The 15,596-nt window shown below is 45.0% G+C and overlaps 1 protein-coding gene and 1 long non-coding RNA gene across 5 annotated transcripts in view; one reads left to right on the top strand and one right to left on the bottom strand.

Annotated features, from left to right (window-relative positions):
• The window catches only part of LOC142572374 (uncharacterized), a 55,163-nt gene extending 53,802 nt beyond the window's left edge, over nt 1-1,361 (top strand). The window contains exon 3 of the long non-coding RNA XR_012826058.1: nt 1,292-1,361. This is a non-coding gene — a long non-coding RNA (uncharacterized LOC142572374). The remainder of the gene's footprint in view (nt 1-1,291) is intronic.
• LOC142572371 (P2R1A-PPP2R2A-interacting phosphatase regulator 1) overlaps nt 1-15,596 on the bottom strand; it is a 46,413-nt gene that overhangs the window by 8,931 nt on the left and 21,886 nt on the right. For 3 of the 4 annotated variants that reach the window (XM_075681449.1, XM_075681451.1, XM_075681450.1), the window contains 2 exons: nt 11,288-11,393; nt 1,279-2,362 (listed from right to left, as the gene is read on the bottom strand). In XM_075681449.1, coding sequence (XP_075537564.1) covers nt 2,158-2,362; nt 11,288-11,393 — 311 coding nt within the window. In that variant the 3' untranslated portion in view covers nt 1,279-2,157. Of the gene's footprint in view, nt 1-1,278; nt 2,363-8,847; nt 9,201-11,287; nt 11,394-15,596 lie in introns of those variants that run through there. The other variant, XM_075681452.1, reaches the window with a different exon arrangement.

Genomic DNA, 15,596 nt, shown 5'->3' with positions numbered 1-15,596 from the left:
GACTTCTGTTAATTCAACTCCAGTTCATCCAATTTTTCAGTTAATTCAATCTCGAACGAAGTTCCTGGCCAACGCCCATACATTATGGGCTCAAACTTCGGTTATTTCAATGTCCATAATTAGCCTTCGCCAAATAATTCGAACTTGAATGATCAGCTTTGCTGCAATACAGCCATGCTACGTGCCGAAGCATACACAATTTATTGTGACGCATACCAAGAATGCAAAGGACCCACTGTCATGGGACATAGTACAAGTTTCTTAACTATACAGGCACACACCCGATGTCTCCAATTACAGTATGAGCACCTAGATGCCTAATAAGCATACTGGCAGCCATTCAGAGCTGTTTCTGACATTTCTGTCGCAAGTTGAGCTCTCGTTTTGCCCACCATGCATGTCTCATATATGAGACCACCAACTGGACACTTAATAGTGCCATTTTCTTCTGCCTTTCGTTTAATTTGATCCGTGGGATAATTTGATGATTTCATCAGTCCCGTAAGGATCGAATTAACGGAAGTTGACTGTATTGAAATTGTGTAACAATGCATTATATTGAGCTTTAAGATGCATGGTGTTCTATGTGCAAGAAGTTATAAAAAGTTAAATACTTTGTTATATCGAAAATTTCATATCAAGCTTTAACTGTATTAAACAACTTTTGGTCCATGCAAACTTGTACACATGGAGACTGAATCCCGATTTCAGTTCTAAACAATGCTGAACTAGGGGAAAAGAAAACAACTCTTCACTCGACAATACTTTGAATTTTATGAATTGGATGACAGAACTAAAAATTCGTAATAAATCTGCATAACCTGCTTCACAACATACACTAATCACTAACTAGTAGATACTCCCATGAATAATAAGTTACAATTATCAGATGATGAGTAAAAAGCTGTTGAATTTGCTACAGTATTTAGACAATTGAGCTCAATGATTGATTGATACTGCAACATTTTTTTTTTCAAAATTTAAACTTCACTTTTTGTTGTGCATAGTATACTGAACTGCTGTATCAGTTATAACCAGTTAATTCGTTTCAACACAATGAATAGTTTAAGGCATTGTGGTAAAAAAAATTACATGCTCAGCTCTGGTAGAACAGCACTTGTGCCACTGTTAACTATGCACTTGTGTACTTGCAAATTTCTGACTGTTACTGCACAAAACAAAGCTAAACAAGTTGCCTCTTTATCAGGAGACAACATGAGTGAAGGGTGCAAGTTATGAAGGATGTGAGTTATGAAGTACTTTTTCTGATGCACTCACCCTGTATATGCAGGTTGCCTGGAAGCACAGGAAGTCCTGCTCTCAACACCATCATCAACGTGTCAGCGGAAAGAGAGAATGTGGGCGAAATGGGCAAGGGTGGGTGGTGGAGGGGGGGGGGGGCTGTACACTTCATTTCGTACTCTATCAAAAGATTACAAACAGAGCCAGAAGAATGTATGCTCTCTGCCACCTTCAGTGGCATCACCAGTACTTGGAACCAACAGAGGCAGACAGCAAATGCTCAAGACGAACCTGGCGATTCCACAGACGTGTTCACTACTCTGTGCTATCACCCTCAATCAATCTTTTATGAGTCGGGTGTGAAGCACATGAAATTATGGGGCTAATATTACATGCTATGTCTCGAGCCTTTACTGCAGCCTTCAGAAGCCTGAAGTTGTGTTACAAGTGTGCTTGGAATGTGGCTGTGTGTCTCAAATGCAACACATGCACACATAAACAATCCATTTCCAAGCATGTTTGGAGACTAAGATGTTTCTTCATAGCACGCACAATGTGACCACACTTCTTTATGCATATGTGTACTCGTGGACTACAGGTCTGCAGCTAGCGACACGCAGGTCTGCAAACGAACTTTCAATGCCTCAGAGTGCCAATTTCTGTCAAGGACCTGACAAGACAGTTCAAAAAGACAACTCTGAATATAACAAGACAGTCTAAACAAAGGCTCTTAACATGAAGTGTGCAACCTTGGCCCCAGTCTAGAAGAGTCTGGACAGAAGTGTACATCTAGGGGTTCTAGCTGGCAGGAAGTGACCGGGAATGAAATCTGGGGAAAAAGTAAGGCAACAACTAAGGAGGTGGAGCATGTAACTAAGGAGTGAGTAAAACAGAAGGAGAGGTGGGAAGGAAGAGTTAGGAGTCTTCCATGTTGCAAGGGCTGTCAATGGAGACAACGGGTGCTAGGGGTGATCGTACACCGGAGGAGGAAGACGGATGGTGTTGGTGGAAGACTGAGGGGCACCCAGGGGAGCCACTGCTGCTCGACAGGGAGTCGCCCATGTCCTGTGGCACTGTTTGCTCAGGGCTGCTCATCGCCTCTAGGCTGCTCTGTGACAAGCTGGAGAAAGGGAAGGGGGTTGGGGGAAGCAATAAATGTGCAAATGGTTACGATGAATAGCAAGGAAACAAGCAAGTAATAAAAATGAGAACAAGAAAGATGACTATACGAGTGCTTACTTACTAGTTTACTGCTCAAGAAAGCAGACGTATTACTTTGCCTACATATTTGTGCATGCCTAGCATAGTGCCATGCAATATGCTTCAGGCCCAATGATTACCCAGCAGAAATGTATGAAAGCAAGCAGGGCTTCAAAAGGGCCTAGTTGGTGTAGCCTCATTGTTCTGCTGTACTGTGGCAGGCACAGTGATATACGAAGTCAGTGGAAGACAAGGAACAGACAACAAGGAAATTGTAATCAGCCTTTTTCACGGCGCAGTGGCACTTGCACCTTGTCCTAGCGGATTAGCCGGGGAACATTTTGGAAAGGTTGAGCACGCGGTCCCATCTCAAAGGCAAGTCCCTCGAAAAAAGAAAGAGCACAGACGTGCACTGCTGCAAATGCTCGTGCCATGTACTGTATTGCAACTTCACCAGTAGCTCTATGTCGGGGCATTGCTGAAAATGTGCATAGTATACGACTGCAACGCCATGTTTAAAATGGAAAGCGGGCAGGGCATTGTCCGGACTGCACCGTGAACCATGTAGCAGCCATGTTTCATTGACGGCTAGCAAACTTACTGAAAAACCCCTGCGTTACAGAGGGGTGTCATTTTAAGAACATCATGTTGCCAACGAAGTCTTGTTGCAGCGTCGTGTTGCAACCGACGAGCGCAAGTTGTTGTAGTGCCCTGCCACCAGCAGAAAGAGACAGAGTGGCCTGACTTCACATACTATATTTTTGCACGTATAACCCACATCAAGATCTTTAACAATTTAACAGTCAAGTAGGAATGAGTTATATGCAAATTCCTTTTTGAAGTGTAGCTTCACGGCAAAGCGCACCACACTGCTGCAAAGTCACACCTCAAGGCAAGGTTCTCCATCATTCAGTTTCGTTATCTAACAGCAGTGTGTGGGTGTAAGGCCAATTGGTGATTCACGATTTTGGGAAGTTACCGTAAGCAAAACACGAGACTTGAAGGGACAACACAACCGACAACACAAAGGAACAAAGGGACAAGCTGCTTCATGTTGTCCCTTTCTTCAGGTCTCGTGTTTTGCTTGCAATAAATTTCCAAAATAAAAACATTCTTTATCTCCTAGGGTCCCTCCCCTCTCCCCACTCCTGCGTGTTGAAGCTCCCTAGCCCCTCTTTCATGGTGGCCCATTCTCTTCCTCTCACAGGTCACCATTTCGCATTCAATGCTTTGCGAATAGCGCACGCAGCGCCAGCAAACTCGTATGTCACCCATTCCTACGGCACTCCCTCAGTCCACGTGAAGCACTTCGCAACACGGCAGTGAGCCAAATCACCGTTGGGATTTTTGGCTCTGTCACGTCTCTGTTGCCACTGCCCATGCGAGGGCTTCACCATTCACAATGTCATCCACTGTTGCGCGAGTGCTAGCTGCGAAGTGATCCGATTCACGTGACATATCATGTGACTGATTCGTCTGCCATAATGTCCAGCATGTGAATCCAGCTTCGTCAGCATCACCGAAGAACGGGGTGACCGAGCCGTTAGATATACGTACGGCGTGGACGAGTTACACATCTGCAAGTGGAGACTGTTTTTGCAATGATTTGAGCGTTGCTGTATGCAGTTATTTCTGCCAATTGTAAGCATGGAAGTTTCAATTTCTTCTGGGCTCTTGTATTTAGGGGTGTGGGTAATACGCCATGGTGGATTATACATGCAAAAATACGGTACTTCAAGGCATGGTAACATGAACTACGAGACTACCAAGATGCCAACGGCAACGATTGGCTGATTATTCAACACAATGTGCCCCTGAGCCCATTTTATCATACAAGGCCGACAAAGATACAACCGACGAGCAGAAGTTGTTGTAGTGCAATGGGCTTTCGTGTGACAGCTTCACTGAAAAACAAGAACAGATGGATGCTGAAGGACATCATTTACAATTCATGGAACATCTAAGCCATACCCGATGTGAGGTACTCCATGACTGAGCTACCACACCAGTGACAAATCAATCACTGCTTTCAACTGCAACCTGAATGCAGTAAAACCGTGTCAATTTGGATTGCACGAGACCTAAAAAAATGTCATTAACTGAATGTCGAATTAAGGAGCGCATCAATAAAATACAGCTGAAACTTGATTTAACAAAGTGATGACCACGCTCGAATTATTTTGTTAAATCGGGAAGTTTGTAAAATCGAGTAAGGGATTTTTCGGTCCTTCGAAATCTAAAATTGTAACATAGCGACACCCAAATGGTACTGCGGCATTGCATTTGCCACTAACCCACGGCTGCACGTGTAAAAAGTCTGCGAGGGGGGCCAAATACTGCCGCCCCTAGCGCCATCTGGTCTGCCGCGTCCGTTGTACCGTGCATGGGTGTGGCGTGCTGCCTCGTCAAAATAATGCTAGGGCCATGACTAGGGTGCCTAGATGTTTTAATGCGACAGCTTTAGAGCACACACTTGAAGAAAAGCCCGGCTGTGTCAAAATTAGAACGAAATCGCAGCTTTTTTACTCATTTATTTCTGGAAAAGCTTCGCTAAATCAGGTTTAATGCAAGCTAGTTTCGTTAATTCGAGCTGATGACAACACTGAACCTCATGGGTGCTTGCCGGGGAACGGAAACTTCTTCGTTAGATCGGGAAATTGGGAAAATGGGGTTTTGTTAGGTCAAGTTTTAACTGAAACAAATGCTCATGAAGGCAACATGCTTTTATTTACTAAAAGAACAGGCAAATCGTTTTTATTTTGCAAGATAGTAGTGTGAAGGCTGCAATTCTCGTCATCTCGTGACTGATTAGCACTAACAGCAGCAAAGGCCTCGCGACTTCCTTCACAGTGCGGCCGCGGTGTGCATTTTTCATTCAAGAAATGCATTTCACAGTTGCACGCATATCCAGACTATTTTTTCGCCGGTGAGCAGTGCAACACCAAAGTCACTACACCAACACGGTGGGAAGCCATGCAATCAAAATGGGATATCAATGTTTTTTGCCCAGCAAACATAAAATGGTAATGTATTAGTACCGTATTTATTCGAATCTAGGCTGGCCCCGATTCTAAGCCAACCCCCGAATGTCCAAAGCCAGAAAAAATTAAAAAAATTACCTTGAATGCGGGCGAAACAAGAAAGTGAGGACAGCATTCCCAAAATGAATACATTTATTTAATATGAACATGCCGAGCTCACTCCACGTCATCATCGCTGCTAGCCTCGCACGGTTGCGTATGTGTGCAAGCTTGCACCTGCATGCCCACACATGCACAGACAGTGCGGCACGGCTTGTATGCGTAGAAATGCGGTGCGATCTCGGTGAACAGCTCCTCTCTGTTATCGCGTGCTTATCTTCATTATCACTGTCACTGTGGCCCACATAAAAAGTGTCTCCCATTGCTCCCTCCAACAACGTATGTTTTTCTCGTTGATGCTGAAGTTCCACCCGGCTTGAATGTTTGACGATGCCTCTGTGGCTAGCACAACTTTACCTTTGAAAGCGGAACAATAGTGGCATCACCTATTTGGTGCCATTACGGTAGCACCATGCCGCACACCTAGCCACGCCGCACGCCGATGTGACACAGGTCAAAATGGCGACAAGAGTGTACTAGAATACGGCTGAGTGGGGCGAGCAGCTGCGGCAGTGCATGCTTTGCAGTCGGGCAAAAATGCTGTGGCAACACTGCGATCGAAGTGGATCGGGTTGCATCAAGGTCGCGTCTTTGGAAACTGCTGGCAATAATTCTGGGAAGGGTCATTCGTACTACTTCGCGCACTAGTATATGCGTTCAGGCCACTCGGGTCATAACTGCATATGACATATATTTATGCCTTTGGAATAGATGCCTTTCATTCTCTTCTTTATTTCATTTTTTTAATGCCGCTTGGTGAATGCGCGTGCATTGCGGCCGCAGTGTCTGCTTTTATTCTATGTTATTGTACGGTTCCCTTTGGAGAACAAATATCTTTCTTGTTCTTCAAGCAGCATATATCCATCATGTTATTTTTGCCCATATAGTTTTCTATCAGTAGGCCTTGTGAAATGCAGATGGAAAAAACATATGTAAACTTCCTGCTTGCAGTTTCAAACAAGAAAAACAAAACATATCTACCCTATCCGGTGCCCCATACTCAGATTAACAGAAATTATCCTTATAGAAAAAGAAAAAGAAAGCTGCAGCACAACATTTCATTCATGTTTCCATCTTCATAGCGTAACAGAATGCGGAGTAAGTCCTACGGGTTCTTTGAGTGTAGTCTGACCACGGGTGCCGAAAACTGTTGTAGGTAGCCATTATATATGCTAATCTTTGGCCTGCAAGCCATGTAAAATTTTTTGTCCAGTCCATGCTTAACAATAATGGAGAGAAAAAAAGGTGGCGCAGTAGCCTAATTAGTGGCTACATAGTGGATACGGCATTGCGATACTAAACTCTACCTCGGGTTCAAACCAACTCGCGGAATTCGATGGGAACAAAATGGGAAAACACTCATGCACTTCTGCTTAGGTGCACATTAAAGAATGGTGGGAACTAAACAGCTAGAGTGCTTCATAATCATATCGCCAGACACAAAATGACAGAATTTTTTTAATTTAAAAAATACACAAAAAAAGAAAGGTAACTGCATCCTTCGGCTTTTTTAAGGGGTGTAAACGAAAGAAATTATTCTCAAGTCTGATTTTGGAGAAAAACATGCCGTGCTTATATTATATTTCGTACTTAAATTTAATGTTGTTTCCAACTGTACGTCCGTCCAACTAAGCAGCTTCTGTATTAATATAAACAGCTGCTTTCAGTAATCCGGTGCACTATCATAAGAACAATAATGAAGCAGTTAAAGGAACGGCCTGCCTCACATACACGTAGAGATATTTGTAAATCTGCTGTGTTCGTTGAAGAGGCTAAGTGTGATACCGCATTGCGTACCCAGCTTTAACGGGTTGCAGACATGGTGATACTGCCAAAAAAATGTTTTCCTTGCCTGAATAAAGTTAGCAGATTTACAGGCTGCCCCAAATTGGGCCGTTTATATTGAATGTCAGCTGCGAACTTTTTCAGCAGAACCGATTAACACCTGTGCATTAATTCTCTCAGGGACTGGTGCGCCTCTGCATAACAACCAAGACTCTGCAGCAGTACAATCATTTGGAATAGGAGTCCACATATGCATTGGCACCTCACCTTAGAGACTTCAAAAGTGCTGTTGTGCATTACATTTGAGTGGAAACAGCTATTCGATAATTTTTAATAGTGAATTCTGAATTCGAATACGATCTGTATAGAAAACACCACTCAATTAGACTATTATGTTTCTACTTCATTTCACCTGCTGGCACGTAGAAGGAGATTGCCAGACAAGCCTTACATTGGTAAAGACTTCTTGGTCTCCCCGATTCAGTCTGAGTACATATGCAACATATTTTCCCTAACACTGTTGTTCATATTAACATCCAATAATTGCCTTGATTCCTTTTCTCAAAAATCGTTTGGTTCACCATCTGGGGCTGGTGCAGCTTTTAAAAGATAAACGCTTATTCCGGTCAGGAGTTTTCACTTTTTCAATCACTGCATTTAGAATATTTGATCATTTTTCTATTACACGTATGTCTTTGATATATATGTCCATGTGCCCTTAGATTTATCTAGAAGTGCATTGGTCATCTGCATCTCTTCGCGCCCCGCTGTCAATAAACCTGTTTTTTTTTTCTCACTATAATACTGTTTTATTTTATCAGTGTCCCTGATCGATATTCCACCAAAAAGAAGAGCACGTAAAATGACAGAATATCAACAAATTTTTCTTTTGTAGCTTCATGTTGCGGATAGGCAGCTTCTGTGGCAAAAATTAAGTGTTCATTTAAGAAAACAGTGTTATAAATAGCAGTTCACCTGGCTAAAACTGCAATTGGTACCAGCCAACAAGAGTCGTGGGCGCACCAACGCAAGTTAAACCATAAAAATTTTACTGCGCCGACTTTCTGCGAGAAAAACTGGGTGTCTGCCAGCAACCAGGCAACGAACGTGCGCTTGCTGGCAGATGACGCACTTGACAATGACAGCAAAATTGAAGACGTCTTGTTGTATAAGCCATGCGTCAAATATGTATACGTAGCAAAAAGGTGCAGACATAAATTTGCAGTTGAAAAAAAGCACCATAATAAGAGCGTACATGTGCAATCGGTCTCAGCACCCGCAATAAAATTGCAGTGTAGATCGGCTTATAACGTAAGTCGCGGGAGTTGTAAAAATCCGTGCTATAAGTGGTACAGAGTTATAACCAAAGCATGCTTTTTTCAGCTCTTGCCTATGCCAAATGGACCACCCACCTTTCAAACACAATTTATTACATGTTTAACTCACACACACATGCAACAAAATCGCAATACAGCACAAAAACCAAGTTCTCCTGACACGTGCAGCATCAGCAGAAGAACGCTGTTATTTTCGTCTGGAGATTTTTATTAACAGCGCTTCGAACAATTTCATCCTCTACAAGGCTTAAGCACTGAAGCGCTTTCTCACTCAAACTGTTCTTCGCGCAGTACATCTTCACTTTACTGAGGTATTCCAAAGCGTCTCTGCACGGGACATCTGGGTCTGGCGTCGGGTCGACATTGTTGTCCGACCCACCTTCGGTTGCAGGCTACGGGCTACCGTGCACCACTGCGACGATCGCATCATCCGTGCTCGCTTCGTCGCAGACAGGAAGCTCTGACTCACCGCCATCGACATATTCTTGGAAGGTGTCTGTGGAGCAAACAAACTTGCTTTCAACGAGGCCGGATCACACGTCGCCGGTGTTGACCGTCTCATCGGCAACATTGTTGCACGGCTCGGCAGCCCCTTAAATTCACTTTAAAAGGCTGCTGCTGCTGCATGCTCAGCAAAACTCTTACGCAGATGTGTTTTCTGTAAAGTGCCTTTACGGTTGTGATGACACCCTGGTTGAGCGGCTGACATTTTGCACTCGTGTTGGCAGGCAGAAACTTTAACTTGACTGCAGTCAACTTTGGCTTGATGTTGCGGGCTGTGCAATTGTCAAGAATGAGCACGGCCTGTCGCTTCTCTGCCACCATGTCCTCACTGAACTTGCAAAGCCAGCTTGTGAACATGTCTTGCATCATCCACACCTTTTTGTTGGATTTTTATGTCACTGGCAGGCACTCTCACTTTTTAAAGCAACATGGCCTCGGGGATTTTCCAACGACAAACAGGAGGCGCTTCTCACTTCCATCCATGTTAGCGCCGAACAAGACAGTTATGCGCTCTTTCGAGGCCTTGCGGCCAGAGCAGGCTTCGCCTCTCAGCGTAAGAGTGCAGTTGGGCGGAAGGTTATAAGATACGGCAGCTTCGTCGGCATTGTATATGTCTCTGTCCGTATACGTGGACAGCATGGTTTCCAAACTTAAGCGAACCTAGACTTCGACGGACTCGTCGTTGACGTCACCGCTTTCACCGCACACCACTTTGCAGCTGATGCCATGGTGATCCTTGAATAGCTGGATCTATCCATTAAGTGGGTTGACGTCATCGTGGCCTAAAAGAGCATCAAGGGACTAGGCTTTTTGTAGGAGCACGGGGCCACTCACTGGTATGCTCCGAGCCCTAACTTCACAGAACCATCTGAAGAGTGCTGTGTTCACATCTTCGTACTTCTGACATACGTATTCTCTTCCGTGACAGGGAAGACGAATGTTGCTGCAGCTGCAGCTGCAATTTGTCTTTGTTCTTGTATATGGTTGACACGGTTGTGTCATAAACGCCGTATTTGGCCGCCACTGACGCCTTCTTCAGCCCACTTTCTATGTCCCTTACAAAGCATTCCTTCATCTCCAGCGATAAGGCATGCCTCTTTCTCACACCGCCGACGCCATGGTGACAAAAGCCCGACAACACACATGCACAGAGGACAGCTATGACACGACGAGACCACGACGTGCACACACCAAATACAACAAAGAGACTGAAAAAAAAAAGGAGTGCGCTGTCGCCACTACCGCTTCTACCCCGCACTCCACGCAGCGCGCACCCTGATTAGACGCTGCTATAGTGACGTAAACACTCGCCCTCCTTCCTTTAAAGTCTCCCGCCCTTCTTTTTGTTTCGCTTTTCGCCGCTGGTCTCTACGCGCATGCCCACGCTCCCCATTCTCCACATTTACGCGCCCGGCAACCGTGCGGCCGTGCAGGCTGTGCTCAACGCCTTCGAGAAAAGGCCGTGCTCCGTGCGCTGATTTCATGGTTGCGCACTTAAAGGAACCGCCCTATAACCGGTATTCTGCTTCGCACGCCTACGCAATATACGGTCCGCCTATACATTGAGTTCTATGGGAGATATATTGGTGGTAAAAAAAACCTACGCTATAACCGTTCCCGCACTATAAGTGGTTATGTTATAAGTGGTGTGCACTGTACGTTGAATACGCCGCAAAGCACGTCTCTGCCCCAATCCAGTTCGCTCGCGGCGCCTTCGCAAAATTTTTCCACACACGGTGCCTCAGCGGGAGAGTGCTGTTCGTCCCACTCGACCATTGTCTAGTACACTCTATGGCGACGTTGCTCGTGTACTTCAGTTGGCTACTGGCGCGGCTAGTAGCGGCTGCAACACTGACTTTTCTAGATGGCACTAGCTATGTACTATAGCTATTTTCAATTACAAACTGGCATGTTTTTTAACATCCTAGAATCTAAGCCGACCATAGAGTTTGGTATATGATTATTTGAAAAAAAAAAAAAAACTATCGGCCTAGATTCGAATAAATGCGGTATATGACTCGGGGAAATTGGGGGCATACCAGCCATATTTTACAGTGCACATTAAAGTGAGAATCCCACCTGTGGTGCAGTATGTGTGACACTGACATGTCATGTGGCCCAACGGAGAGGTTGAGTCGCTTTGATGGCACAGGCAATGAGTCTCCCTGGTCCATCTCCATGTCAACTGCACAGCACAAAAAGCCGCAATTAGTATGGCAGATAGACCATCACCAGGCAGCATGTGTATCTTTGAACGTACACGAATTTTGTCATTTTTGAACTGTTTGCAGGGTAGCACAATCAGTCACGCAACCGACAAAATAATCACAAGACAACATTTACTAAAGAGCAATAACGTGAAAATCAGCCAAGTGGCAGTGACCGAGTCCAACATGTCGATGATGGAACTTGTGGGAGTTCCGGCATTCGCACTGCAGTTGCGCGACACTATTATGTTTCGGATGACCTCCAGCATCCTCTCCTCCCGCATGGGCGAGGGTGGCAGTGAGCTACCCTGGCTCACTCTTGTGGGACTCAAGCCCTTGTTTATGTACGCGAGATGGGGTTTGGGAAGACCACACTGGGACATCAAAAGGTGTGTACGTTAACCACTTTGACCGGCTGTGCACCTTTGTTCACCACCTGCTGGCAGTTGCCAATATTCGTGGCTGCTATTTTTCCAATATCATGAACGCAGATCATGTCAGGAAAATCTAGAGTTTACACTGTCCAAAACTTTCGCCTCCATTATACATTAGTTAAGTAGATAAGGTGGTGGTGCCACGAAGATGTTCAAATAATCAAGCAGGCCCGAAAAATTGGTTGGCGACTGTAAACTAATTCTTTGCCTTTGACTTTTTTTGGGAGCGAGAGGTGTCTATGGCATGGGTCGGCAGACTCACTGATGCGTGCACTCACTTGCACTCATTTCAAAGGTGTGAGTGCAAGTGCGAGTGAGTACCAGTGAGTGTGAGCGGAGGGGAATGCAAGTGAGTGCTAGTGAGTGTGAGCGGAGGTGAGTGCGAGTGAGTGCGAGTGTGAATGTGGCAAGTGCTTGCAAGTGAGTGGAGGCGAGTGTGAATGTGGCGAGTGCTTGCAAGTGAGTGGAGGCGAGTGTGAACTTGAGTAAGTGCCTGTGAGTGCAAGTGCAGGTGAGTGTGAACGTGGGTGGGTGCCTGTGAGTGCCGGTGAGTGTGAAAGTGAGTGAGTGTGAGTGGGAGTGAGTGTGAATGTGGTGAGTGAGTGGAGCTGAGTGTGAATGTGAGTGAGTGAGCGCACGTGAGTGCGAGTGCGAGTGTGAACGTGGCGAGTGCTTGCAAGTGAGTGGAGGCGAGTGTGAACTTGAGTAAGTGCCTGTGAGTGCAAGTGCAGGTGAGTGTGAACGTGGGTAGGTGCCTGTGAGTGCCGGTGAGTGTGAAAGTGAGTGAGTGTGAGTGGAAGTGAGTGTGAATGTGGTGAGTGAGTGGAGCTGAGTGTGAATGTGAGTGAGTGAGCGCACGTGAGTGCGAGTGGGAGTGTGAACGTGGTGAGTGTTTGTGAGTGAGTGGAGGAGAGTGTGAACTTGAGTAAGTGCCTGTGAGTGCAAGTGCAGGTGAGTGTGAACGTGGGTGGGTGCCTGTGACTGCCGGTGAGTGTGAAAGTGAGCGAGTGTGAGTGGAAGTGAGTGTGAATGTGGTGAGTGAGTGGAGCTGAGTGTGAATGTGAGTGAGTGAGCGCACGTGAGTGCGAGTGGGAGTGTGAATGTGGCGAGTGCTTGCAAGTGAGTGGAGGCGAGTGTGAACTTGAGTAAGTGCCTGTGAGTGCAAGTGCAGGTGAGTGTGAACGTGGGTGGGTGCCTGTGTGTGCCGGTGAGTGTGAAAGTGAGTGAGTGTGAGTGGAAGTGAGTGTGAATGTGGTGAGTGAGTGGAGCTGAGTGTGAATGTGAGTGAGTGAGCGCACATGAGTGCGAGTGGGAGTGTGAACGTGGTGAGTGTTTGTGAGTGAGTGGAGGTGAGTGTGAACGTGAGTGTGAGTGCAAGTGAGTATGAATGTGGGTGACTGGAGATGAGCCTGAACATGAGGTAGTGAGTGCGGGTGAGCGTGAATGTGAGAGTAGTTGTGGGTGTTAGTAGACAAGAGTATGAAGGTGAGTGAGTGAGCGTCAGTAGAGGCCAGTATGAACATGTGTGAGTATACCATAGCTAGCACAACAATTGAAGACGTTTAATGTTCCCTTTAAAAGTGGAACGTGATAGCGTAAATGTGCTGTGTTCGCATCGGAAATCATGGGAGGCTGTTGTTGATTGGACCCTATCAAAGAGGAAGTGGACGCTGCATCGAAGGCATGCACATGTGCCGCGTCCGAACTCTTCTTCTTCATATAAAACCCCATTTAAGAATGTGTGCACCATCAACCAACAGTGGCTGAATGGATTAACGTGCTGGTCTTGCAATCCATAGTTCCAGGGGTCAAATCGTCAGCCTGCAATTTTATCTTCAGGTTATCATCCATTTATTTATTGCCTTTATCGGAAATTTTCGCTCATGGCCAACAGACTCCAACAATGCCCAAACCGGATTTTCTGTGAAACGAGCTTCTAAACGATATCGCGCTAAAAAAACAACAATCTGTCTTATTCAAGGATATATCGTTATCTGAACTGTCAGAAGCTAAGGTGGAAGAAGTCAATATCCCATGTCAAGGTCACTGCTCGTGCATTGCTGTCCACATTACCGTGATATGCACGTGCACTTGTTCTGTGAATATGCGATCGTTTGCAGGTTCTATAAAGCATGACTCGACTTGATATTTCAAATGTGTTTTAGTGCCTGGAGCATCAGTTGATATGAATGGGCAGAACAGTCACCTGTTCTCGTTGATGAAAGTGGAGCGGCTTCCAATGGATGTACAGTTAAGAGGCATGCAAGTGAGAAGACTTAATTGGTCTTTAAGCAACACTTGCCCATTCTTTGAAGATTCAAATCAGCCATGTCATTAGGAGAAAAGCTCTACCATTGAAAATTCACTGTTAGCGAAAATATTTATATTGTGGTGCATATTTACATGTCCATGCCTGTTTCTCTTTTCTCAGCAGTTGACTTTCACTTTACAGTGTACATTAGTGTTAAAGCAATACATTCGAGTGCTTGAGAAGACAAACCCAATTGTTATGGCGCATCTTTGATCAATTACGTAGTTTACTGTTACGTAACTTTTTTTTAGTGTAGTGCATGAAAAACAAAATTTTCTTTTGTCTTAAATACATGAGTGACTACTCGTCTGTGCACTAAGCGTACACTGGTTCAGCTAATTGTCATGGCTTATGCAATAAATGAACAACTAAACAAAATGTGAAACTGTTGGCGCGATTGCAACAGTTGGGTTACAGTTACACAGTTCGGTTACAACAGCGGGGAACAAGATGGGTTATGCCCATTGATGGTCCGATCTTGCGCCTGCATTCCTGATTGGACCAAAATGTGCTAGGGTGACCTAGAATACTGGAAGGGTGAAGCTTTTTCGGAGCACAGCTTCACCCTGCGCCCAGTTTCACCCAGCTTCGCCACTGCGCTGTTTTGGCAGACCTGCAGGCTTTCTCCGCAGTGGAAGCTGCGCCAAAGCGACAGGAGTCTCCTACGCACTTGATATTTTGGTTGCTATTAGCCAACATTGCGATAATTTAGCTCCTATAAAATACTACGTAACTGCAAGATAATACTGCAGCAACTCTCCACACAAGAATGCATTTGTGTGCTGTTAATATGGGGATTTTGCATATTTCCTTCTATACTTGCACGTTTGTCACTGCAATGGTCCGCACTTACGGGGCCGTTTCAGGCACATATTCAGTGCGCACTTCATTGCGAGCGGAAGTATTTTAATTTAGTTAAGTGTGGCATGACGAATGTAAATGTGCTGCAAAATAGAACAAGCATGCTGTGACGTGCATAACCAGGAGAACGAAGCAGATATACATGGCTTGCTCATGCTAACGCTTTGCGCCTTTCATTTATTTTATTTTATTTCATGCGTCAGATTTGCTTAACAAGACTGCCTCCCATGCTCTGCTGTTTGCTTCTTAACATGAAAGTAAATTTAGCAATTTATTCTGCATGCTCGTCGGCTCGTACGTAGCAACTATACTTGCTGATCCAATTAATACATAGTTGTAATTACATAATGAAAAGAAACAACCTATTATAAGGCCGTAAACTTATCACGTTTTACTGCCATTGAAGGCAATAGCTGTGCTGATATTTAAAGTTAATAGAAATAGCTGTAGTGCATCAAGGGTGGTAATGTAATGCAAACACACATAACGTCATCACGAGCAATAAATGCTTGCTAGTTTATGCAACAATCCTACGTTAGACAGTAAATTATGCTTAGAACTATACCACTGGTGGG

Source organism: Dermacentor variabilis, chromosome 2 (genome assembly GCF_050947875.1).
Source record: "Dermacentor variabilis isolate Ectoservices chromosome 2, ASM5094787v1, whole genome shotgun sequence".
NCBI classification, from domain to species: domain Eukaryota; kingdom Metazoa; phylum Arthropoda; class Arachnida; order Ixodida; family Ixodidae; genus Dermacentor; species Dermacentor variabilis.
Note: the sequence above shows the minus strand (reverse complement) of the source record. Positions and strands in the feature narration are given on the sequence as shown.